At 42.8% G+C, this 26,540-nt stretch overlaps 2 protein-coding genes across 3 annotated transcripts in view; one reads left to right on the plus strand and one right to left on the minus strand.

Annotated features, from left to right (window-relative positions):
• Positions 1-938, minus strand: part of EDEM2 (ER degradation enhancing alpha-mannosidase like protein 2) — a 23,025-nt gene extending 22,087 nt beyond the window's left edge. Inside the window, exons 1-2 of one of the 2 annotated variants that reach the window (XM_001381409.4) lie at positions 688-938; positions 4-114 (exon numbers count right to left, since the gene is read on the minus strand). In XM_001381409.4, coding sequence (XP_001381446.3) covers positions 4-114; positions 688-923 — 347 coding nt within the window. In that variant the 5' untranslated portion in view covers positions 924-938. The remainder of the gene's footprint in view (positions 1-3; positions 115-687) is intronic. The other variant, XM_007474236.2, reaches the window with a different exon arrangement.
• PROCR (protein C receptor) overlaps positions 1-24,587 on the plus strand; it is a 24,850-nt gene extending 263 nt beyond the window's left edge. Inside the window, exons 2-5 of the mRNA XM_056822112.1 lie at positions 18,893-19,035; positions 22,075-22,326; positions 22,717-23,001; positions 23,342-24,587. Coding sequence (XP_056678090.1) covers positions 18,978-19,035; positions 22,075-22,326; positions 22,717-23,001; positions 23,342-23,457 — 711 coding nt within the window. The 5' untranslated portion in view covers positions 18,893-18,977 and the 3' untranslated portion in view covers positions 23,458-24,587. The remainder of the gene's footprint in view (positions 1-18,892; positions 19,036-22,074; positions 22,327-22,716; positions 23,002-23,341) is intronic.
• Positions 24,588-26,540: the final 1,953 nt, after the last annotated feature.

The raw sequence follows: 26,540 nt of genomic DNA on the forward strand, positions 1-26,540 counted from the left end.
TACCTTCCCCAGGTGTCTTGCCCGTCGCAGGTGAGCGGACGCAATTCGTCGTAGGGAAAAGCATTCTCCAGATAGTTGTTGTAGGCATGATAGAACATGGATTTGACTCGCTCCCTGGGACCAGAAAGTTAGGGTCACAAAGATGATGGGAGGCATAAGGGGAAGCAATGGGAGAGATAGAAGAGGGGCTGCTGAAGACAAGAAATAAAGTGGAAAGCGTGGACCAACTAGGGAAGAGACGAGGCGAAGCAAGAAATAATGGGGAACGGGGTGAGGAGCAAGAAATCAGGCAGAGGGCAGGACAAGAAATGAAGGGAGATAAGAAATCAGAAGTCCAAAAGAAAAAGAGATCAGGAGAGGAGATAAGGCTTCAGGAGAAAAGATTAAAAATCAGGAGAGGAGAAATCAAGAGAAAAGAGTTCAGGAGGGAAAGTGAAAAATTAGGAGAGGGAGATGAGAAATCAGGAGGGAAGATGAAAAACCAGGAATGGGGCGGAGGGGGGATCAGGAAGGGAAGTCACAGTCTGATTTCTGCATCCTGCAGACCACACATGGGGCCTCAGCGCAGGGAAGGGGCAGTGCCCAGGTGCTCAGCCTGGGGTTCAAATTAAAAGTGGGGAAGGGGGAAGCAGAGGAGTGAGGAACGGGTGCAGTCCAGTCTTCTCCCCAGACCCGGCCCCCGCTCACCTGTAGTGGGCCGGGTCGGGCGCGGGGCCCTCGGGCTCGGACGCATTGTTGTACAAGGGCAGCAGCACGCAGAGAAGGAGGCAGAGCGAGTAGAGCGAACACCGGGGCATGGGGCACAGGTGCTCTCGGCGCCGCCGGCATAGCCCCGCAACCGCCTCTGCTGCGCTTCCGGGGTCCCCAGCGCGCCGTGCTGCGCCTGCGTGTCGCGAACCGCCACACACTACAAGACCCAGCATGCAAAGGGTCGCAGTGTAAACTGGGAAGTGTGGTCCTGAAGGCTGATGGAGGTTCACCTAGTATTCCGGCTTCCAGATCCTGCCCTGTTAAGGCACTCCTTCCTTCACCACTCCTTACAGGACTGGTACAGTTGGAAGGATCATAGGATCATAGATCTAGAGTTGAAAGGAGAACTTGGAAGCCAACTAAAAACTAAACAAATTCAAATAATTTTACGGAAGAGAAAACAGAGGCTCAGAGAAATTGAATGACTTGGCCAAAATTACATAGGCAGAACTGAGATTCGAAACCAATCCCTCTATAGATGGTGGTATTGTTAGGTTGTTTCAGTAAAGACCAGCTCTTTGTGACACCATTGGGGGTTTTCTTAGCAAAGGTACTGGAGTGGTTTGCCATTTCCTTTTCTAGCTCATTTCATAGATTAAAACAACAACAACAAACCAAGGCAAACGGGGTTGAGTGACTTTCCTAGGGTTACACTGTTTCTAAGTCTGAGACCAGATTTGAGGGCAAAGAAGAATCTTCCTGACTCTGGACGCACGGGTAGAAGGTAGTGTAATGTTAGAAAGACACTGGATTTGGAATCAGATCTGTCCTCAAAGCTCACCTCAAGATATTTACTACCAGTGAATCCCTGGACAAATTATGCAGTCTCTCTGGATATATGTGAATTTTCTTCTTGAGGGCTTCTTTGGGGTAAAAACCTAATAATGGAGTCTCTGATCCAAAGAGTATAGACATTTTAGTCATTTAATTTTATAATCTCAAATTGGTTACCAAAATAATTGTGCCATTTCATTATTCTATCAACAATGTATTAGTGTTGCTATAATTCCACAACCCCTTCAACATTGACTTTTGCCATTTTGGGATCATTTTTGCCAAATTTCAGGGTGTGAGGTGAAATCCAGGGTTGTTTTGACATGTATTTCTTTTACTATCCATGATTTGGTGCATTCTTTCATGTCTGTGTGAATACTTTCAATTTTTCTTTTGAGAAGTTTGTTTATAACCTTTGACCATTTATCTTTTGGAAATGGCTATTAGTCATAGATATGTATGTTCTTTATATAGCTTATTTTAGCATTGTGACTTAAAATCTATTTAATTGGCCACCAGGGAAAATCCCAAATAATAAAATACCCAAGTCAGCTGGAAATTATGGTGATATTAATTAATATAGAGAGAAGGAATTAAGGAGAAAAGAGAGGGAGAGGAAAGAGTTAATTTTTTTTTTAAACCCTTACCTTCCATCTTGGAGTCAATACTGTGTATTGGTTCCAAGGCAGAAGAGTGGTAAGGGCTAGGCAATGGGGGTCAAGTGACTTGCCCAGGGTCACACAGCTAGGAAGTGTCTGAGGCCAGATTTGAACCCAGGACCTACCATCTTTAGGCCTGGCTCTCAATCCACTGAGCTACCCAGCTGCCCCCAGGAAAGAGTTAATTTAAACTGCTTCAGCTCAGGCTGAGCCAGGCAGGAGTTAAAGGCCTTGGCCAAAGTGACCTCCCTGAGCCCAAGGGAAAGGAAGTCAGTCTTATCCAAGTCACCATTAGACTGTCTCAAGGAAGCTGTCTGTGGGAACTCCTCCAGGCTGAGTTCCACCATTGAACTGGCGCCCAGGCTGCTCATATGGGCCTTTTCACCCTTGTGGCTTCTCCTCTAAATTTTCACATCTACCAATCACATCAAAGGCTTTCTCCAGGACTGCCCATACTTCTAGTTTTCACCTTCTTTGGTTAGATTGTTGAGTTACTTAACACTTCTTTGTTAAGTTCACCTTTTGTTAGTTAATTGACCTTTTTGTGATTAATTTAACCTTTATAGGTACTTAACATCTTTTTGTATTAAGGTCTAAAAATAGACTTAGCTTAACTTCTAGCTTCACTATAAGATGAGAACTAAGTACCTTCATTGTTCAATCAGGAGATTACAACTTTATCTTCCCCTAAAATACTGTCTAAGTAGGGTGGAGTAATTTTAAAGTTCAAAATACCAAACCTTAAAAGAGAAATTAATAAAAAAAATTTCCATTTGACTATATCCCTTCTTATCCTAGGTATAGTATTATTATCTGTGCAGAATATCTTCAATTTCATGTTTCAATCTATACTCCTCCAAGTCCATTGCCTCTCTATCTGGAAGTTGATAGCATGTTTCCTCATGAGTCCTCTGTGATTGGTTCTTTTGTGTTTATTAGAGTTCCTAAATCTTTAAAAGTTTTCTGTCTTTACAATAATATCAAAAAGTTTTGTAAAAATTTGAACTTTCCCACTCTGAAATGAGAATATCCCTCTGGAATTGCCTCCCTCCCTCCAACAGCAATCCATGTTTGTTTCCTTTCCTAAATCTCCTCCGTCATTTCTCATTCTTTGTAAGATCCCCTCTTTTGATCCCCTAAATCAACATATTTCTCTCCTCCTACTCCCCTCCTTTCTTCCCCCCTAAGCCCCTTTGTGTCAGTTTATTTTAAAAATCGTCACTATTGTTTGGTTATGCCCTCATAGTAATTAAAAAATAAGATATTCAAAAGTTAATCATAAATATAAAAAATTATTGATTTTGGTATTTTTCTTGATGATATTCCTCAAGCTCTGTTATTTTGCTAGTTTTGCTGAATCTTTAAATAATCCTTTTTTGTCTTAGAAGAAATTGCTTAGGTTTTCTGGGTAATTGATTTAGGTGAAATATAGTTTCTCATTTTTTGACACTTTATGTTCCTGTTTCTGTTCTTTCTCATTTTAATGAAAAGTCTTGAGAACATCAAATTGTTGTTTATTAGGGGGCAGCTGGGTGCTTCAGTGGATTGAAAATCAGGCCCAGAGATGGGAAGTCCTGGGTTCAAATGTGACCTCAGATACTTCCTAGCTGTGTGACCCTGAGCAAGTCCCTTAACCCATTTCCTAGCCCTTACCATTCTTCTGCCTTAGAATCTAAGATGGAAGGTAAGGGTTTATTTTAAAAAATGATATTTATTTGTGATATTTTCCTATTTTGTTATTTATAAAATATTATCCCTTTGTCACTGAAGTCTTGAAGGTGAGTGATGATGTATATAAGTTGAACTTGAGACTCACCCATCCTGTAAATTCTGTCATTTTGCAATTAGTCTATATTTTTCAAATTTTCTAGGGGATATTCTCGCTTGGTTTCCTTAAGTATAGTGGTCAGACTTTTTTCTTCTTCATAACTTTTTGGAAGAATGATATTTCTTAATTTCTTCTCTCCTTGCTCCATTCTCCAGAAAAAAACCGTTATTGGCTTACAAATAATTTTTCAGCTATGTGGTTTTCCAGACACTCTTTTCTGTTTCCTTTAACATGTAACAGTGGAATTCTATTCCATTCTGAAAGTTCCTATTCCATGACCAGATTCAATATGGAAGAAAGAAAATATATTCTTGTCTCTACTCCCCTTAAATTCACACTTTACCCAGAGACCAGAAAAATAACTAGAAATCAAATAATAAGGTATCTAATTGAACCATATTTAAAAAAAATAACTCTTAAGTATGAGGAAAATCCATTCAAGAAAAGTATTTAGTCATCTCAGTTCTTCATGGTATCACACACTGGCTTTGGAGTCAGATGATCTGGGTTCAAATTCTACTTCTGATGCTTATTATTTACATGACCTTGGGAAAATCACTTAACCCAAAAGGGTTCCTCAGGGAGCTACTCTGAAACACTTCATCATTTTCCCCCAGAGAGTTTCTAGTCATAACTTCAGTTTGAATTAGGGAAGTGACCTTATTTTACTTTTTTCCCACCTCAAGGGCAGACAGCATGACTATTCACACTATCCTCACATCACACTTCAGTTTTATGAGGCTGAGGCTAAATACATGCATAATGCTTCTCCAATCTTTTCAACTCTCACCAAGCCCTGGAATTCAAATTATCTGAAACTTTGAGAAGTCTTTTAATTTTATTTTTCTTGTCATCCAAAACACACTTCCATATTAGTCATTAATGTAAGAGCAACTTATACATAACCAAAACCCCCAAATAAAACCACAAATACACTGGTGTGAAAGATGACTCCAACAATTATTTCTCTGGGTGTGGCTAGTATTCCCCTGCATAAGTCCTGAGAGTAGCCAAGTTTTCACAGATAATCATCCAATATTACTCTTAATGTGTAAAATGTTCTTTGAAAAGTCTTTAAAAGGTCATCAAACATTTCAAGGGAATAGGAAAAAGCTGGAAGTTCTCTCAAGTGACACTTCTGACTTTACAGAAAAGCCCCTATCCTCCTTATGGATGTTTCATTATTCTATTCTTTAGAAATAATTGTTTTTCATTGAATCTATCTGTCTCTCTCTTTTTTTTTTAAATCTCTTACCTTCTGCCTTGGAATCTACACTATGTATTGGTTTCAAGGTGAAAGAGTGGTAAGGGCTGGGCAATGGAGGTTAAGTGACTTGCCCAGGGTCACACAGCTAGGAAGTGTCTGAGGCCAGATTTGAACCCAGGACCTCCTGTCTCTGGGCCTGACTCTCAATCTACGGAGCCATCCAGATGCCCCATGAATCTATCTTTTCAAAAATATTTTCTAATGATGTTTCTAAATTGTTGATTTTTATTATCGTTATAGCTGAAATTTCTTAGTCATGCTCAGGTCTTTCCTTGTTTTGTCGTGTATATTTTCTAATTCCATTTCTTCATTTAATTCTGTTGGTGTATTAAAAAAAATCTTTTTCTTCTTAACAAGAAAATTCTACTTCTGTTTCTAATGTTCCTATTGGTAAGTTCCATGAGAGAAGGGGCTGTCTTTTAACTTTCTTTTTAGCTCTAATGATTGGCACAGTACCAGAACATAGTAGGTGCTTCATAAATGTTTACTGACTAATCCAAATGTATCAAACATGTGACCTGCGGGATGCATTCAGCTCATAACACTCCCAAATGTTGCCTGAACCAGAATAAAATGTAGCTCCTCTCTGATTTTAATGTTCTTGTCTTTAAAAAAATTATATCAACATGTGTGGTTTTGTAAGTCAATATGTGGCCTGTAGGGATCCTTATATACAGTTTAGTGGCCCTCATTTCTTTTTTTTTAAAAAACATTATTTTATTTGGTCATTTCCAAACATTATTCATTGGAGACAAAGATCATTTTCTTTTCCTCCCACCTCCCCTCCTTTAGCCGACACGCGATTCCACTGGGTATCACATGTGTTCTTGATTCGACCTCATTTCCATGTTATTGGTTAAAAAAAAAATTTTTTTTTTTAAACCCTTACCTTCCATCTTGGAGTCAATACTGTGTATTGTCTCCAAGGCAGAAGAGTGGTAAGGGTAGGCAATTCAAGTGACTTGCCCAGGGTCACACAGCTGGGAAGTGTCTGAGGTCAGATTTGAACCTAGGACCTCCTGTCTCTAGGCCTGGCTATCAATCCACTGAGCTACCCAGCTGTCCCTCCATGTTATTGGAGAATTCTCCTATAAGGAGAGGAAGAGAGTTTTTACTTAAACCTTACTCTCAGTGAAATCAACTCTGAGAAGGAAGAGCATTCAGATCCATTGGGATCTTGAATTTTATCTTATCCAACAGGGTAAGGAAGAAGGGAAAACCAAGGTGGGTAGGGGGGAAGGGAACACAAAAAGGGAGGGAAGGAGAGGGGGAGGGGAAGGGAACAAAAAGGGAAGGGCTAGAAAGGGAAACATATCAAGGGAGGGGACTAGGGGGACTGATTTAAAATAAGTCACTGGCTTAAAAGGTTATAGCTAAAGAAGAAAGGTCAGAATTAGGGGAGGATATCAAAATGCCAGGGAGTCCACAAGTGAAAATCATAACTTTGAACGTGAATGGGATGAACTCACCCATAAAATGTAGACGAATAGCAGAATGGATTAGAATCCCAAACCCTACCATATGTTGTCTTCAAGAAACACACATGAGGCGGGTAGACACTCACAAGGTCAGAATTAAAGGATGGAGTAAGACCTTCTGGGCCTCAGCTGATAGAAAGAAGGCAGGAGTTGCAATCATGATATCTGACAAAGCCAAAGCAAAAATAGACCTGATTAAAAGGAATAGGGAAGGTAAATATATTTTGTTAAAAGGGACTATAGATAATGAGGAAATATCACTAATGAACATGTATGCACCAAATAGTATAGCACCCAAATTTCTAATGAAGAAACTAGGAGAATTGAAGGAGGAAATAGACAGTAAAACCATATTAGTGGAAGAAGCAAGAAAGAGGAGCTTTCCCATGTGTATCTTTGTGTGAGAAAGATTATTTTATTTAGTTTTTTTTTCTATTTGGAGTATATCTTAGTACCATAAATGATTCCCCCCCTCCCTTTTTTCTTTCTATCCCCCCCTTTCTCCATATCATCTTGATGCCCCAAACTTTCCCTATGAGTGATTCTTCTTACTACTCTAATGATGCATACAATTTTTGAATTACACATTACATTTTCCCCACATATTAATATAAATAATTTGATATAAATGTAATCCTTATAGAAGTGAGTTTGAATAAAAGAAAAAGATAACATTTTTCTCCTTTTCCCTTTCTTTCATATTTACCTTTTCATGTTTCTCTTGGTCTTTGTGTTTGGATATCAAACTTTCCACAGAGCTCTGGTCTTTTATTTACAAACACTTGGAAATCTTGTATTTTGTTGAATGCCCATACTTTCCCCTGGAAGTATATAGTCAGTTTTGATGGATAGCTGATTCTTGGTTGAAGACCCAACTCTCTTGCTTTTCTGAATATCATGTTCCATGCCTTATGGTCGTTTAGAGTGGAAATTGCTAGGTCCTGTGTGACCCTGATTGGTGTTCCTTTATATCCAAATTGTCTTTTTCTGGCTTCTTGTAAGATTTTTTCTTTTGCTTGGAAGCTTTGGAATTTGGCAATTACATTCCTGGGAGTTGTCTTTTGGGGATTTAGGGTAGAGAGTGTTCTGTGGACTCTTTCAATGCATATTTTGACCCCTTGTTCTAGAATCTCTGGGCAGTTTTCTTTGATGATATCATGTATTATGATATCAAGATTACTGTTTATTTCTGGATTTTCTGGTAGACTAATGATTCTCAGATTGTCTCTTCTTCCTCTGTTTTCCAGGTCTGTCACCTTGTCAGTGAGATATTTTATGTTATCTTCTAATTCTTCAGTCTTTTGACTTTGCTTTATTAATTCTTGCTCTTTTGCAAGATCATTGTCTTCCAGTTGCCTGATTTTTACCTTTAAAGATTGGTTTTCCTTTTCAGTTTGGTCTGTCCTGTTTTTTGAGGCTTCGAGCTGTTTCTGCATTTGCATAGTTTGGTCTCTCAGATTGCTGAGTTCCTTTTGCATTGTTTCCCATTTTTCCTGCCAGAAGGCTTCCATCTTTTTGATAATTTCCAATTTGAATTCTTCACGAGTTTGTGGAGAATTTCCATTTCCTTTGGAAGGTTTTGGAGCATTTGTTTGTGTTTCTTCTTCTATCTCCTCTGTATTTTGTATTTTTGCTCCATAAAATGTGTCCAAAGTCACCCCCTTTTTCTTGCTTTTCTTGGTGTTTGGAGGCTTTTGCACTTCTGTACTGTTTGCTATCTCTATGGTTTTTCTTCCCCTTTCTAGTCAGAAATCTGAGTGAGGAGGACTGGCTCTTAGTGTATCTGTCTGATGGTCTGAGGCTTTAGCCCCAGGCAAATTGTTTGTTCTCCTTAGCTGCACTGTCTTCCCGGGGAAGCCCAGGGTCTGCCCTCCCCTGCCTGCCGGTGTTTCAGGTGTTGCTGCTCTCAGTTCCCTCCAGTTGCTTCTCCGCTTCCTTACTTCCATGCTCTGAGCCTGGCACAGCACTGTCCGCAAGGTACCTCAGTGCCTTTGCAGGCCATGAGGTTCCTGTTCTTTCAGAGGACTCTGCACTCTAAGGGGAGAGGGATCCTGGCCTCCTTGAGCTTTGAGGACTCTGGATGGGATTATGTTCAGCTGGGTTGGTCTGAATGTGCCCCGAGGCAAAAACCTATGGTGAAACTCTGATGGAAGGACCCAGCCAGGGGGCTACAGGCTCCCCCCATATCTCGCAGGCTGCTTCCCTACCATCTGTATTGGACGCCCCGAGACTGGCCCAGGTTGCTTTCAAGGTCTGCCCTTCAAAACAACACCTTTGCAGGCCCTGAGGTTCCTGCTGCTGCTACTGCGGGCTCAGCGCTCTGGGTTGGGGGCGAGGGGTCCTGGGACCTTCCTTCTGCCTTCCCTTTAGACCTGAGTGTTCTAGGATTCCGGCTTTTGGGGGGGCGTACCTTTTGATTTGAGTCCAGAAGGAGGGTTCCCTGGCTCTGTCCTGTTGTTAAGTTTGAATTGCAGTCCCCTAGGAGCATTTAGTTTGTGATTGGTAAGGAAGGGTTTTCAGAGGTCTGAACTTTTGCTGCTTCTAAACCACCATCTTGACTGGAAGTCTTGGCCCTCATTTCTGTTTGCATTTGGCACTATTGAACTAATTGACCAGCAGCATGACATATTTTTCTTCTGTTTTGTTTGTTTGTTTTTTGTTTTTAACCCTTACCTTCCATCTTAGAATCATTACTATGTATTGGTTCCAAGGCAGAAGAGTGGTAAGGGCTTGGCATGGGGGTTAAGTGACTTGCCTAGAGTCATACAGCTAGGTCTTCTGGTGTTTTTGCCTCTACTTCATTTTATCCATAATTTTAAAAAATCATATCAGGACTTTAAAATTTTTGAGTGTTTTTTTTTTCAAACAATCAATTTTCTTTTGAAGGGTTTCTGACAGTTTTCTTTCATTTGGCTCCTTTCCAGTCACACAGTTGGCTCCCCAGACCAGGCTCTCATCTACCAACACTCAGACCTTTGCATTAACTGCTAAATTACTTTCCCCTATTTCCAGTCTCCACCCACTCAAATCCCTTCTGTTCATGCCATCTGATTCAATTTCCTAAAAAGAATTTCTTCCTGGGTAAAAAAAGGGAAGCCCTTTAGTGATTCCCCATTATTGGCAAGATAAAGTCCTAACTTATTAGTCTGGTGTTCAAGGCCCTCCATGATCGGGTCCCAAACTTCACAATGTATATTCCAACATATATTGGAGGTCAGAAAAATCCAATCCCAGGAGGGAGAATTCTTGGCATTCTTTTCCTGGATTCTTGACTTGAACTTGAACTCTATTAACTCGTGAGCACAAATGTTTCCTTCAAGAGTATCAGTGGAATACTATAAGTAGGCTGTGGCAGAAGTCATGACTTAGTTCTAACAGAAAGAAGAAGGGACTTTTTACCGGATGGCAAAAATTCAGGACAAAAGTGAACGACTATACCTCTCCCCTAACCATGTTATTAAATAGCTTCTTGAGGTCTATTAAAAAAAAATCAGGGGGCAGCTGGGTAGCTCAGTAGACTGAGAGCCAGTCCTAGAGATGGGAGGTCCTAGGTTCAAATCTGGTCTCAAACACTTCCCAGCTGTGTGACCCTGGGCAAGTCACTTGACCCCCATTGCCTAGCCCTTACCACTCTTCTGCCTTGGAGCCAATACACAATATTGACTCCAAGACAGAAGGTAAGGGTTTAAAAAAAAATCAAGGCAATTTGTATGGTCCAAACAAGACTCTGAAACAGTTTTGGCCAAAAAAGGCAAGTAACTAACAGAAAATCAAGCCATAGACTCATTCTCAATTCCCCAATGAACAAAGAGAAAATATTTCTCTTTTTGACTCTCCTGCCCCTGGGGAAATGAAATGTCCCTGGAAAATGAATTTTTTCTTTGAGGTGAGGAAAGGTTTTGTGGAAGCTGAAAAATGTAGCTCCAACCCTTGACAACCAGTGCGTCACTGCTTCTTAGCAACTGGCACCCTGGCTCCCTTGGGGTGGTGCCTGAGCCCCCCCTCATCACTATCATTCCACTTACTCCACCTCTGCAGCTGTCATTAGCTGAAGTCATTCCCCTGAAACTGTTCTGCTACCCATTTCCTTGGCCTTGTCTGAGAACCACCCACTGTAGCTATAACAGCTTCTTCCTTGGGGGAGTGGGTTATTGAGGCTACCTGGATGGTTAATCAATACAACAAGTTGGAAGATAGAAGGGCTGATCAGATGCCTATCAAGACCTCTCCTACCCAATCCTCTCACAGAAAGGCCTTCAATGCTCACTCCTAGTTATGTTTCGGTGAGTAAAGTCTGTCTGTCTGTCTGTCTGTCTAAATACATCACTTTTCAATTGCCCTTTGAAATCCTCTTGCAGGCCTGGAAGCTGGCACCAATAGCCCCCAATCCATAAAATTAAACCATAAACCATAAAATTCATAAGTCTCAAGGCACTTAGGAACATTAGAAGGAGCTAAGGGGAAGGAGGAGGTAAGGGGACACAGGCAGATAGATTTCTGTCTTGAGTTCCTATTGTCAAGGTAAAACGTCCTTGTCCCTCTACAGAACCTCCATCCTGGCAGAGGATGAACTCAGGGCAACATAAAAGTGGAGGCTAGGCATGAGGGGATAAGAAGAGAGGGAAAACCAAGGTCATGTCCAACCAGATGAAAGCTGAGATCTTCCAGACATCTCTCTGGGGGCTGGAACTGACTCTTTGACTGTACTTCTTCCTTCTTATTTTAATTTTATAATATCAAGAATGATATGGGCAACTGGGTGGCTTAGTGGATAGAGAGCCAGATCTAGAGATGGAGGTCTTGGGTTCACATGTAGCCTCAGACACTTCCTAGCTGCATGACCCTGGGCAAGTCACTTAACCCCAATAGCCTAATCCCTACAACTCTTCTGTCTTGGAACCAATATTCATTATTGGTTCTGAGACAGAAGGTAAGAGTTACAAAAAGGAAAACAAACAAACAAAAAGAATGATAGGGGTTGCTAGGTAGCACAGTGGATAGTGACAGGCCTAGAGGACCTGGGTTCAAATGTAACCTCCAATACTTCCTAGCTGTGTGACCCTAGTCAAGTCACTTAACCCTCATTGCCTAGCCCAATACACTAGAATTGATACTAGGAAAGAAGGCAAGTGTTTAAAACACAACACAACAAAACAAAACAATGATAAGACCTGACCTCCTCAAAAGGATATTGAGTTGGGTTTGTTTGTTTTTGGACAGGTTCTATAATCGCTTTCAAGGGAAGCTTGACATGAGAAAACTCCCGCTACCAATGTATTTGGGGACCTATTTTAGGACAGTTGTCTAGCACAGTTAAGTGACTTGCTCAGGGTCAGAAGTCAGTAGGTATTAGAAGCAAGAATTGAACCCAAGTCTTCCCAACTTCTGGACCAACTCTCTATGCACTATACTATGGTACCTCTTGTGTTAAGGTTATAGTTATTAACAAAAGTTAACAATTTAATATATATTGGGAAACATTTTCCAAATATTCTAATACATTTTATAGGCTTACAACAATTTTATGGGGTTAGTACTATAAATATTATTATCCCCCTTTTAAAAATGAGGAAACACTTACTTAAAGACTTTAAACTACTTTCTTACTCAGGTAGTGATTGTTAAAGGCAGATTTCAAATCTAGATAATCCTAACTCCAGTTTTAGCATTCTGTCCACCACAAAATACTGCCTCCATCAGTGCTTTGAACTCTCTAGAATTCATTCATTCATTCATTCATCCATTTATTCATTCATTCAGTGTTTATCACATGCCTACTATTTGTGAAACCCAGTGATAAGTATAATTAAGGATATACTGGTGTTAGTTTGTTCAGGTTTAGGTTTACACTTTGGGAATCAACAAATGCTATATATATCAAGACTTGATTTATTTTTGTTTACTTGACTTTAAAAAATTATGAAAAGGGGGGCAGCTGGATTGAGAGCCAGGCCTAGAGATGGGTGGTCCTGGTTCAAATCTGGTCTCAGACACTTCCCAGCTGTGTGACCCTGGGCAAGTCACTTAACCTCCATTGCCTAGCCCTTACTGCTTTTCTGCCTTAGAGCCAATACACAATATTGACTCCAAGACGGAAGGTAAGGGTTTTAAAAAAAATTATGAAAAACATGAATGATGCAGATTTAAAAAGTGTTTAATCTGCATCACTAACAGTTTTCATAATATTCCAAAGTCAAGACAATTTTTAAAAATACTCAAAAGTGGGAAGCTAGAGAGAATAGTAGATAGTGAATAGAATGCCAGGCCAGGAGTCAGAAAGACCTGAATTCAAATCTGACCTCAGATACTTACCAGCTCTGTATCCTGTCTGCCTCAGTTTCCTCATCTAGAAAATGAGCTAGAAAAGGAAGTTTCAAACCACCCTATATCTTTGCCAAGAAAACCCCAAATGGGATCACAAAGAGTCTGACACAACTGGAAAACAATGATACAAGAGTTCACATTTTACATAGTATTGTGGATCTCAAAGAAGAGTTGGATGTGTCTCAACAACAACTTTGACTCCAGAGCTAGTAGTTCCATCTCCTATGATCCAAAAAAGAGACTGTGCATAGGCTTGCTTTATCCCTTCCTCTTCTCTCAATATCTCTCTCTATATATTACTTCAATACAATTTTTAATAATTTACTGATATTTTACAATCCATGTTCTCTCCTTCCCTCCCTCTTACCTATCCACTCTCCCAGAGATGGCAGGATGTGTTATCATGCAATACATATTTCCATGTTCATCATGTTGTGAAAGAACTTATCACTTACACTAGAGAAAAATTCACAGAGGAAATGCAGTGCATAGTAACAGCAATTTTGCACAATAATCAACTGTGAGTGACAACTATTCTCAGCAATGCAAGAGTCCAGGACAATCTTGGGTCCAGATATGCCACTACTGAGTTTGTACCCCAAACAGATAAAAAATGTTTGTACAAAAATACTTATAGCTGCACTTTTTGTGGTGGCAAAAAATTAGAAAATGAAGGGGAGTCTCTCAATTGGGGAACAAATTGTAGTATATGATGGTGACAGAATACTATTGTGCTATAAGGAATGGTGAACAGGATGATTTCTATATGAATTGGAAAGACCTCCATGAACTGATGCGGAGTGAAATGAGCAAAACCAGGAGAGCATTGTACACAGAAAGTGAAACCTTGTGGAACAATCAAATGACTTTGCTACTGATAGCAGAAAAAGGGAGGGGCAGAAAGGGAAGCTCATTTTGGGTGAGGATTAGGGGGACTGATTAAAAGCAAACCACTGGGTTAAAAGGATATAGCAAAAGAAGAAAGGACAGAACTCAGAGAAATGCAATGATCAAGAACAATCCCGTGGAACTTATGAAAAAGAATGCTATCCACATCCAGAGAAAGAACCATAGGAGTTGAAATGCAGAAGAAAACATATGATTTATCCCTTGGTTATATGGGTATATGATTTGAGTTTGTGGTTTTAAAAAGATTACTCAATTACAAATAGGATGTTACTCTATTACAAATATGAATAATATGAAAATAGGTTTTGAGCAATGAGACATGTATAGACCAGTGCAATTGCTTGTCAGCTCCATGAGGGGGGAGGGAAGAGGAGAGGAAGAAAACATGAATCATATAACCATGGAAAAATATTCTAAAAAAATAAAATAAAATAATTTGGGGAAAATTTTTTTTCAAGAATCCAGGACAGCTTCAAGAGACTCATGACTTAAAAGGCAACCCACTGCCATAGAAGGAACTGTCAGAGTCTGAATGCAGATTGAAGCATGCCATTCTTCACTTTGGATAATTTCATATGAGTCTTTCCAGGAGTTGTGTGTATGCATGTGCATGCGCAGTTGGTTGTTGTCTTATAGATCAATGGTATTAAATTACAATCATATATCACAACTTGCTCAGCCACTTGTCTCCTCTCTTCATGTACTTAAGCCCAGCTTTCCAGTAAGCCTACTTTCTCATCCATTTGTCTTTTTCATTTCAGTTTCCTTTGTCTCCTGCCTACCATAGTCACCTTGGTTGGTACTTGGATGGGGCCTTAGATCTGGCTCTTTGTCTCCCTCTCCAGGTTCCTATTTACTTCCACTAATATCTCATCGCAGGTCCCAGGAAGGAATCCTGGATACCAATCCTCACTTTGCTACTTCTCTCTGTTTCACCTTGGGCAAACACTTCACTTGTCTGGACCTCAGATTCTCCAACTATAAAATAAAAGACTTGGACTAGATGACCTGGAAGGTCCCTTCTAGCTCTGTCTTCCCTTTATCTATGAGCTTATTCTCCAATAGCACCTGCTTCTTCTCAGCCCAGTCTCCCTTGTCTTCTGCTGGGTTTGGCTAGGTTCTATCTCCCAAATTCAATCAAGGAAAGCAGGGTGACTCCCCAAAACACATTAAAGAGGAATGTTTCTCCTTTTACCTTCAGCTTTGAGAGACATCCATCTCAAAACAGTTATAGTTCAAATTTGTATAGTTCTGCAATTTCAATATAGGTAAACAATGAGATATATAACAAATGTGAAAAAAAAGATGAAACCTGATTAATTGTAACACACAGCACAATAGAATAGTCTGCTTGGGTTCTAGAAAAAGGAGATCTAAGGGGCAGCTAGGTGGTTCAGTGGATAGAACACCAGATCTGGAGTTGGGAGGATCTGGGTTCAAATGTGACCTTGTACTCTTCTTAGCTGTGTGACCCTTTACAAATCACTTAACCATAATTGCCTAGCCCTTACCTCTTCTGTACCTTGGAATGGACACAGCATAGATTCTAAAACAGAAGGCAAAGATTTAAAAAAAAAGAAAAGAAAAGAATGAAGGAAGAAGAGATCTAAAGAGGAAGACATTGTTGTTGTTTTTCCACCCCATCCAGATAGAGGATGGTGAGATCAGGAGCATAAAGTACTTGGTGTTGGGGAAATAAAGACAAAATGAAAACAAGTCCCTGCTTTCAAGGAACTGATTCAAGGTATTCAAGTTCAGCCATATATGACTCTCTGTGACCCCATTTGGGGTTTTCTTGGCAAAAATACTGGAGTGGTTTGCCATTTCCTTCTCCAACTCCTTTTTAGATGAGGAACCTAGCAAGCAGGTTTAAGTGACTTGGTCAGGGCCATGTAGCTACTAAGTGTCTGAGGCCAGATTTGAACTCAGGGAGCAGAGTCCTCCTGACTCTAGGACTGACACTGCCCACTGTAACACCTCGTTGCCCCATGTAATAAGGCATAATAGCAATAGTAACTCACATTTATAAAGCAATTTCTTCACAGAAGCTCCAAGATTTCACAGATTTAGGTGAAAAGGTCATTAGAGGTCACTAGTTCAACCCCATCATTTTACAGATGAAAGAATGAAGTCCAGAGAGGTGAAGTGATTTATTTGTCCAGGGTCACAGAACGAATAAGAGCCAAACTTAGAACTTCATTTCCGAGTGACTCATCAGAGCTAACCTTATAGCGGAGATAATGTATCATAGGCTAAGGACAGTACTCTTGAAGGTCATTCCTCAATCATTCTCGTATTATTAATTTGTTTCTCCAAGTAGGTTTTCCTATCAGGGAGAGGATGTATGGACCAGCTGATATGTGGCTCTGGCCTGCTTAGCACTGGTACATCTCATTACAAAGAGGCATATTTTTTTTCCAATCAGCTTTGTAAGATTACTTTCAAGAATGGCCTTTATTCAACATCTAGGGTCCCCTTTAGGTTCTAAATTCTAAGACTCTATCATCTGATTGTGGGCAGACAGCCTTGTAGTTGAATACTGGAAGAGATGCAAAATTTTGATAAGTTAGAATCCCTGCCCTCATGAAGCTTACAGCATAGAAGGGGGATGAAATACACAGAAAGATATCTCTAAGACATAGTATTTCACAGTGAGTAAGTTCATTAGAGAGACACAAACACAAATACTATGTGAGATCAGAGAGGGTAAGGCTATTACCAATAGGAGCAATCAAAGAAGGCTTTCTAGAGGAGGTGTCATTGGGAAGCCAGATGATACAGTGACTAGAGTGCTGAACTTGGAGTCATGAAGACCTGAGTTCAAATGTGACCTCAGATACTTACCAGCTATGTGATCCTGGGCAAATGACCTCACCTCCATCTGTAAACTGTAAAGTGGCGGTTGTAATGGCACCTACCTCCCTGGATTATTGGGAGGATCAAGTGAGGTGTTTGTAAAGTGTTCTATAAATGCTAGTCATTATTATGATTTTAGCCATTATTGCTCAAAGCCTGAGATGGTGGACAGAGGACTTCAGCTGTAGGAAAAAGAGTAAACAAAAGTTCAGAGGTGAGAAAGTAGATGATGACTGGTGGAGGTAGAGGTGTGAGTAAATCAATGTGTGGCTTGAAATGATGCAAAATTAAATGGACAGGGAATAAGTCCTATAACAGGGCAGCTAAATGGCTCAGTGGATAGAGAGCCAGGCCTGAAGCCAGGAAGACTTATCTCCCTGAATTCACATCTGACCTCAGACACTTACCATCTTTGTGACCCTGGACAAATCACTTAACCCTACCTGCCTCAGTTTCCTCATCTGTAAAATGAGCTGGAGAAGGAAATGGTAAATCCCTCCAGCATCTTTTCCAAAAAACCCAAATGGGGTCTAGAAGAGTTGGATATGACTGAAAAATGACTAAACAACAAAGAGCTCTATAATTGTCATTCTTGGAAGAAGTTAAAGTGTGGGACATCCCTGGTAGCCTGGTGATCACTGTGGATACATGATGGTTTGTTCACTTCCTCTGATCTGAATCTCCCAAAGCTCAGGCCCTCTTGATACTGCAGCTGTACAATCCTGGACTCTCCATCTCCCTTCCCTTCCCCCAGCCATGAGCCTCTTCTCTCTAGCCAATGGATTTGCAGGAAGACACCTCTCAGGGCCTCCTGCTAATGTTGGCACAGATTCACTCTATTCTACTTCCTGACACCCTTATCTTGCTCCTGCATGCGGTCCCTACAGTGTAAAATGCTACCACTATTTCCTTCTTATGTCTTTACTGAAATGGGGACATGGGATCCCAAACCCCAATCCCAGAGCCAGACCTCAGGGAAACAGCTCCTAGGTTTTTTTCCAGGCTTAGAGACCTGGATACATGAAAACAATCTCTGATCCATTCCACTACGATGATTATGCCCCCTTAATCCTAGAAATCAGAACAGTGAGAGACCTCAGAACAAAGGATGTGAGAGTAAAAAAGAAAAACATTTTAGAATATGCATTTTGGGAGCTGAAAGGAATCATAGAACAGGAAAAAACCCCTTTAGAACACAGATTATAAAAGCTAGAAGGGAATTCGGAGAACATCTGGGTCAGTGCCCTCATTTTATAGATGGGGTAAAGGAGATCCAGGGAGGAGAACCCAAGATTCCTTGCAGTCTTGCAGTCCAAGGCCCTATTTATGCTCCATATGGCTCACACCTCTCCTACCTCCCATCTCACCCACATGATCCTTTACCTCAACATTTTTCTCCTTTCTGCTCCATCCTTTCAATATGTTTTATCCACCAAGTTCAGAACCCCCTCACCTGCCCACTCCTACCGTCTGCCTATTTCTGTCATTTTCATTGCCCTTGGGACACATTGTACCACTGGGGAAGGGCAAGATTGGGAGAGAGGAGAGAGTTTTAGAACCTTCTGGGGCTTTGGGACCCCCAGATTTCAGCTTCAAGGAAGGCCCCCTATCTTGTCTCTGCAGCACAGGGAAGGGGAAGTGGTCCAGGAAAAGCGGTGATCTCCACACCTCTGCTGAGATGATTCAGGGGGCAGGGCACCACGGATCGGGAGTAGGAATATTTGTCTCTCTCCCCCTTTTACTATCCCTCCCATTAACCAACACCCAGAATTCAGCCCTACCCAGAACTCCCAGCTTTTCTCCTATCCTCCCCTACTCCCCAGGCCAGACCCAGAGGTTTGGAGGTAGGGCTGGAGGAGGGTTGGGAGCACGCCTGGGCAGGAGGGCATAGGGGCGGGGCACTGGGTAGGGAGAACAGGCCCCTGGATAGGAAATGAGGCAGAGTTAGAATAACACTTCATAAACTCCACACCCTCTTCCTCCTCCCATCCCTGGCCAACAGCCAGTCTCTTTCCCTCCCTTCCACTCTCCTTCTTCTGCTCTCCAGGCAAGTTCTAACAGGACCCCCCAGCACACCTGAGTGGAGCAGGGAGAGAGATCTTCTGACCCTGCGTGTCACCAACTCCAGAGAAATGCTGCCACTTTTGTCCCTCTTCAGCTGGGTGATCTATTGCCAAGGAGCCATGAAGGGTGAGTATATGAACTGTCCCTCAGTGCAGTCATCTGTCTTTGTCTGGGGCTACCCCTCATTGCACATAGGGGACAGGAAGCAGGGAGGAGGGAGGAATATGGTCTCTGAAACTGGAGAGACTAGAGAAAGAACGGGGAAGAATCTGAGGGAAGGCTAGGGAAAGGCAGACAGAGAGGGGGGAGGAAAAGAGAGCTGGCATGAAAGATGGGAAAGAGATGGTTTGGGAAGGGAGCTAGAGAAAATATCAAGAGGGGAAGGACAGGAGAAAGATGTTGGAGAAAGGGAGATAAAGACAGGGAAGCAACGGAGACAATGGGGCATTAAAAAGTAAGACAGGGCAGACCAAAGAGACATGTGAGGAGAGAGAGAAGGAGGGAAACGGGGAGGAGGGGAGAGAGAGGGAGGGAGGGAGAGAGAATGAGAGAGAGAATGAGAGAATAAGAATGAGAATGAGAAAATGAAAAAAGAGTGAGAGAGAATGAGAAAGACAGAGGAGAGAAAAGAGAATGAGAGAATGAAAAAGAATGAATGAGAGAAAGAGAGAGAGAGAGAGAGTAGGGAAGGATGAAAAAATGGGAGACAAATAGGGCATTTGAGGGAGAGATGAGGTAGACAGAAGAGAGATAAGGGGGTTTAAGAAAGAGAAACATAGGATTATGGAAAAGACACCAGGAGAACTGGGGAGGGGAAGGAGGGCAAGAGATAGAATGGGGACAAGAGGAGAAAAAGATGAGGGGAGGACAGAAAAGAATGAGAGAATGAGTGAGAGATGGGAGAAGAACAGGAGAAAACAGGATCATACAAAGGTTTGGGTGTTGACTGATGGGAAAGCAAAGTGTTAACTGTTAGCATTGCTTCTGGATATATGTATTGGGGTCTTTGATTGCTGCAGAAGAGTCAATAACATAGGATTGGAATGCCTATCTCTGTTTAACTTGAGATTTCCCAACAAGGGAAGAAGGGTATAAAAATATTATCTGGGTGGGGGGGGCAAGCTAGGTGGTTCAGTGAATAGGGAGATCCTGGATTTAAATCTGACCTCAGACACTTTCTAGCTGTGTGACCCTGGGCAAGTCACTTGACCCCCATTTTCTAGCCCTTACCACTCTTCTGCCTTGGAGCCAATATACACAGCATTGATTCTAAGGTGGAAGCTAAAGGTTAAAAAAAAAAGCAAGAAATAATGAAAACAGCCTAGGTATATAGGATACAAAGCAATTAGTATGGGCATAAGCATTCTCAGTGAGTTTTCTCTCTAAATTGCTTGATAACAGCCAAGAGGGCAGATTCTGGTTGTTCTCTTAGGTGAGAGATCAATGTCCCTTTGAAAGAATGCATATAGCCCAGCTTTCTGATTCTGCATATAAACTGCTAACTCAGATTCTGGGGGTAGGTGGTGGGGGAATAAATTTCTAATACATGAATATCCCAACTTGAGTGAGAGAGAGGCTTCAATTACTATTATTTTTTTAACCCCTTACCTTCTGACTTAGAATCAAGACTGTATTGGTTCCAAGGCAGAAGAGCAGTAAAGGCTGGGCAATGGGGGTTAAGTGACTTGCAATGCAGCTAGGAAGTGTCTGAGACCCTGAGGAGAGACTGGAGAAAGAACAGGAAAGAACCCGAGAGAAGGTTATGACCCAAGTTCACAGAGCTAGGAAGTATCTGAAGCCAAATTTGAACCCAGGACCTCCCACCTGTAGGCCTGGCTTTTAATCCATTGAGCCATCTAATTGCTCCAGACTTCAATTATTAATAATGTTGAACCAGATCTATAGTTTTGTTAGTGTAAAGAACTCCCAGTGAGGAAAATCTCTATGCAGGTCTGCACCTGCTCTTCAATTCATAGTTTGGTGAATTTCCTGGGGTACTAAGAGATTAGGTGAATTGTCGGAGATCACACAGCCAGTGGTGTAGTCAGAGGGGATGCTGAACCCAGGACTGCTTTCAGGCAGACTCGATATCTACTATGGCATTCAATTAGTAATCTATCCACGTATAGATGTGTGTATGTACAAATACATTCTCTACTTAGCAATCTATATACATTCCCAGAGAAAATATGACACTTGAAGGTACAAAAATTCTAAGAAGCAAAATATACATCTCATAAGAAAGGTCATGGAAATGACAAACCATAGATAGAAAGAACGAGGAAACATTTATTATGCGCTTATTATGTGCCAGGCACTGTGATAATCTCTAGGGACACACACAGAAGCAATCAAAACCGTCTCTGCTTCCATTGCAATGGAAAAGACAGTATATGAAAGGGAGCTGCAAAGCAGGGGCCTGGGAGTTACACAGGAAATGGCCTGGTGTGAGGCTTAGTGATTGCAGGGGCCTGGGCTCTGCCAATATAGGGCACCAGCTCAGCCCAGAGCTGGGAGGCTCGGGGATGGAGTCCAGGGTACTGGTGAGGAGGAGGGAGAGATGATGGTCTACGTAGAAAATTGGTCTGTTGTGGAGCGGGACAGGGAGTCCCCTGGAGGTCTGGGCAGAGGTAAGATGGAGCGAGGCTGTCATCATTTTAATAGGCCCTACAGCAGAGATGGGGCAGCTAGGTTGCACTGGTCCTGGAGTCAGGAAGACAGTATCTCCCTGGGTTAAAATCCAGCCTCTGATATTTACCAGCTGTGTGACCCTTGGCAAGTCACTTAACCCTGTTTGCCTCAATTCCTCATCTGCTAAAAAAAAAAAGAGCTGGAGAAGGAAAGGGAAAACCACTCCAGTGTCTTTGCCAAGAAAACCCCAAATGGGATCATGAAGAGTCAGTCACAATTGAAATGACTGAACAACACCACAACAGAATTACGGACAGGCAGGGACAGATGCACCACCTCTCCCACCACACCGCTATTCCTGGGTCACACTTATACACAGAGACATACATGCAAACACACACACACATAACCCCATCCCCAGCAGAGCCACCCACACCTGCACACGAACACCTGCGTAGTCCTCACCTCATTTGCGCCCTTGCGACCGTACTGGGGTCCATCTGGCCATCCTCTTGCCTCTCTGTGACCATGCAGGTTCTCAGAGCTTCCTCATGCTCCAGATCTCTCACTTCCGAGACCCGTCCTCAGTGCAGTTCTGGGGCAATGCCTCTCTAGGGGGATTGGCCACTCACACTCTGGAAGGTGGTGGCCACAACATCACCATCCAGCAGCTGAAGCCTCTGGAGTCCCCTGAGCACTGGCAGCAGACTAAGAAGCAGCTGCTCAACTACTTTGAAGAATTCCAGGTCTTAGTACAGCTGGTGAACAAGGAACGGGGAGTGGCCTGTGAGTGGGGGGTGGGGGGTGGAGGGGAAGGTCTCCATGGGGAGGGGACAACTTAGGATGGGAATGCTATTCCTTGGGGCGGGACAAATGCTTAAGACTCCCTGGGACTGGCATAGGAACCCCTAAGGGGCAAGGAGCTTGGCATCTGGTCCCCGTTGTCTTCAGGCCTTTTTGGACACCCTGTCTTGGGAAGAATAGGAGTCAGACACATGATGTCTACCAGGATCTCTTTTAGCTGGGCTGACCTATCTGGAGGCTGAGAGCTGTCTGGGAAGATTGAGTTCCTTAGCTTGCTTCCCCTTACCCCACAATCCCCCTGAGCCCTATAGTCCTCCCCATCGTTTCCAGATTAGGACCCAACAGGTCCCTAACTTGCTTCCTTCCCTGTAGTCCCACTGATCCTGCGCTGCTCTCTGGGCTGTGAGTTGCCCCCGGATGGCCAAGAAGCTCATGTCTTCTTTGAGGTGGCCCTGAATGGGAGCTCCTTTGTGAGCTTCCAGCCAGAGAAGGCCCTGTGGTCAGCAAGCCTGAACCAGGACCACCCCATAGAACTGTACGACTTCACCCTGAAGCAGCTAAACACCTACAACCGAACCAGGTTTGAGCTTCTGGAATTCCTACAGGAAACATGTGTAGGTTTCCTGAAGCAGCACGGGAACAGGGTCAGAGGACCAGGTATGTGATTGGATGGGGATGATTGATGGGGTACAAGGCCCAGCCCAGATTGGGGTGTCCCTAAAGAATTAGACCCTCTGGTACCACCATTCCCAGTCACCCTGGGTCAGGAACCCCCCTCAAGCAGCTAAGCTTTGGGCTGGGCAGGAGAGAAATGGAGATCAGAAGCCTCCAGTATAGATGAGCAGCTTGCCATGGTCTCCGTATGCTGACTTCCTTCTATCTTACCAGAGCCAGCCCATTCATTCCTTGACTCATTCAGCAGATACTTCCTAAACACTATGTGCCCAGCCCTTCTGTTCTTCCCCTGCCTCAGAGCTGATCCCCTCATATTCTATAGTGCCCCAGGTGTCACGATCCTACACAATGCTGATCTTGGGCATCATCATGGGCGTCTTCGCCATCTCCAGTGTGGCCGTCGGCATCTTCCTGTGCACAGGGGGAAAGTGGAGCTAATCTTCCCCTGTGCTGCGAAAGCAAGACTCGTCACGCCAGCCCAGAAAACCAGCTGAGACTGAGGCTCTACAGATCCAAGAGAGAATGATGGATGTTACCCTCCTCTGGCTCCCTGCTCTCCCATGAGAGATCTTGGCTTCAGAATTCTGTAGATGCTTCATTTGGGAAGCTGAGAGAGATATACCACCATGAGCGTGTATACAAAGACAACAGCATGAAAACAGACCTCGAGCTGATAAATAGTGGGAATCCTGGGGGTGTTCAGTCTAAGCAAGATAGGATCATAGCATTTAGAGGATGAGGAAACTGCAAGATCATTTAAACCTCACTTTACAGATGAGGAAACTGAGTCCCTGAGAGGTTTAAGAAATTTGACCATGTTCACAATGACAATAGATAGTAGATGAATGGGGTACCAAACCTAGTGTTCATTTTGCTACCCCATGATGGGCCATGGAAATGGTAATATCTTTTTTGACTAAAGCCAGAATTAATAATGAAGTCTCACTATCAAGAACCATTAGAATAATTGAGGACCAATAAATTGGGATTCCGAGTAGGAGTCACTGCTCAGGTAGGTGGGATGTGAAGGACTCCATTTGTCCCAGTGACAGCACCCTACTCCCCCTCCTCTTACCTCCCCAAAGCGGTGACATTGAAGTAACCAAGAATCCCTGTCCTACACCAGGGCCAGGTGGCATCCAAACCCCACTCTTTTTCTCTTAGAAAATACCCTTAGCAGTCCTATTTATTTCTCTTCAAGCTTCCCTCAGGAGAGTGGGTCAGGTTTTGGAAAGCTCTGCTCAAAAGTGAGAGAATATGTGTATGGAAGGGGTCAATTCCCCTTCCACCATCACTGGGGAGCTGTAGCTTAGGACATTCAAGCCCTGGTTCTGCCAGGGACTTATGTGACCGAACCCCTCCATTTCTCTGGCCCTCAGTTTTCTCATAAATACAAAATGTAGTCAACATCTGCTTTAACCACCTCATAGGACTGTTGTGGGGATTTCATCAGCTAGGAGTATCTGTAAAACACTTTGTAACCATCAGGAACTTGTGTGTCTTCTATTACTATTATTATTACTACTAGTGCTATTATAATAAATGTTTTTATTGTTTTTCTGGGGAAAGGGAGATCTTGTCCCTAAGCTGATGGAAATAGGAGCCAGACCAGCGTGACCCATCCAGCCTCCTCAGGAAGGGAGTGAGCCTTTTCTTTTTTCCCAGGGAGTCCTAATTAGAGTCTAGAGACATAGCCCCTCTTCTTCCTGTGCTAGATAAAGAAAGGGCAGCAGGATTCAGGCTACTGGCCTCATGCCCTAACCAGGGACATGGTCCTGGGTGGAACGCTATCAAGAAAACACTCTGGGAGCCTGAGGTCTGGACTATTCATCATAGGCACTCCCCCACCTGGGCTGGGGACTGAGAAGAGAAGTGGAACAGGAGAAAACCCTTGAGCTGAACCCTCATGGTGGGAAGGGCCCCCATCTATGTACCCTAGTCTGTTGTCCTGCTTCTGAGGGCTCTCCCCCCAACCCTGCCCCTGACTCTGATTGCTGAGGGCACCCCTGATGGCTCTTTTGAGTTTTCAAGGCTCACAAAGTAGTAACCCCCGCCATTCTTTCTCCAGATTCTTAAAATCATTAAAGCCCCCCCCCCACACACACACACATACACAAGGCCCCATATGCTCTGGGTTACATGCTGGTTGGGTAGAGTTAAGACACATTTTGCTCTTCTCCCTACCTGAAGACTCACAGAAATCTCCTACACTCAAAATCCACCAAGGAAGAGAGCGAAGCAAACCTATCCATTTGAACCTTTTGTATCTAGCCAGGTAGAAGACCCATCATTACCACAGTGCCAGCCTCTCAGAGACCCGTGGCCAGGAGTAGGCTCACTAAGGTTTTACATGCTGGATTAAAATAAGGTAGGGAATATTGGGCAATATTCCTTATTCCCAATTGATGCAACCAACCAGAGGACCTTTATTGGCCAGTCCCCAAATGATATGACAATCATCATAATAACAACAGCAGCAATAATATCAGCTAACATTTATTGGCACATTAAAGTTTACAAAATGCTGTAACAGTGAACACAGAGCCAAATGACCTGGGTTTGAGTTCCAGCTCTGACACTAGCTGTGAAACCCAGGCACAACTTTTTACCTCCATGAGATATCGTTTCCCCATCTGTAAAATGATAATTTTGCTGGGCTTTCCTTGCAGAGGTGTCAGGAGCTTCAACTTAAAGCCTAGTAGGAAGTCAGAATTCTCCATTGCTTCATTATGATCCTCGGGGTGTGATCCTGAGTCCTTGAGGACTTTGCTAGTGGGATAGGGGTACAGACCTACCAAGCTGAGAAGTGCCCCATACTGGTATGGAGATAGACTTCGGGTCTATAATCTGAGGGCTGGGCCAGCTAAGAGCACAGGAACTCGTAGCTAGAGGTCTGGTCACCAAGGATGGTTGGTTTGGGGTTTTTTGGCCAAAGCAGCAACTTAAGAAAGTAGATGACCACAAAGGGCAGAGGAAGGTGGGATCTAGAGACAGGGCACAGACTCCACATATATTGAAATAAGTTAGTTATCTCCTCTTCTAGCTTATGGATTCTTTGAGGAAAGACTGGGATGGAGTCATCTTCGTGTGCTCTCTCCTCCCATTTAAATGTTCAGTGAGTGTCTGTTGGAGTAGGTTTATTGAATAGCTGGGGCTGAGAGGCAGGGTGATAAGAGAGGGAACAGAGAGAGCTGGGGATAGGGAAGGAGTAAGGGAACAAGCATTTATTAGATTGCATATTACATATATTAATTTAAGTGCCTACTATGTGCTAGGCACTGTGCTAAGCGCTTTACAAGTAGAGGCAGCTAGGTGGCGCCCCAGGGCATGAAGTAAGAGCCTGGACTCAAAGACCTGAGTTCACATTTAGCATTTAGTACTTACTAGCGTGTAACCTTGGGCAAGTTACTTAACATCTGCCCAAGTTTCTTCATCTATAAAATGGGGATAAAACAGGAGCTACCTCACGGGGTTATTGTGAAGACTGAATGAGATAAAGTGCCTGGCATATAGTAGGTGCT

Source organism: Monodelphis domestica, chromosome 1 (assembly GCF_027887165.1).
Source record: "Monodelphis domestica isolate mMonDom1 chromosome 1, mMonDom1.pri, whole genome shotgun sequence".
Classification (NCBI taxonomy): Eukaryota; Metazoa; Chordata; class Mammalia; order Didelphimorphia; family Didelphidae; genus Monodelphis; species Monodelphis domestica.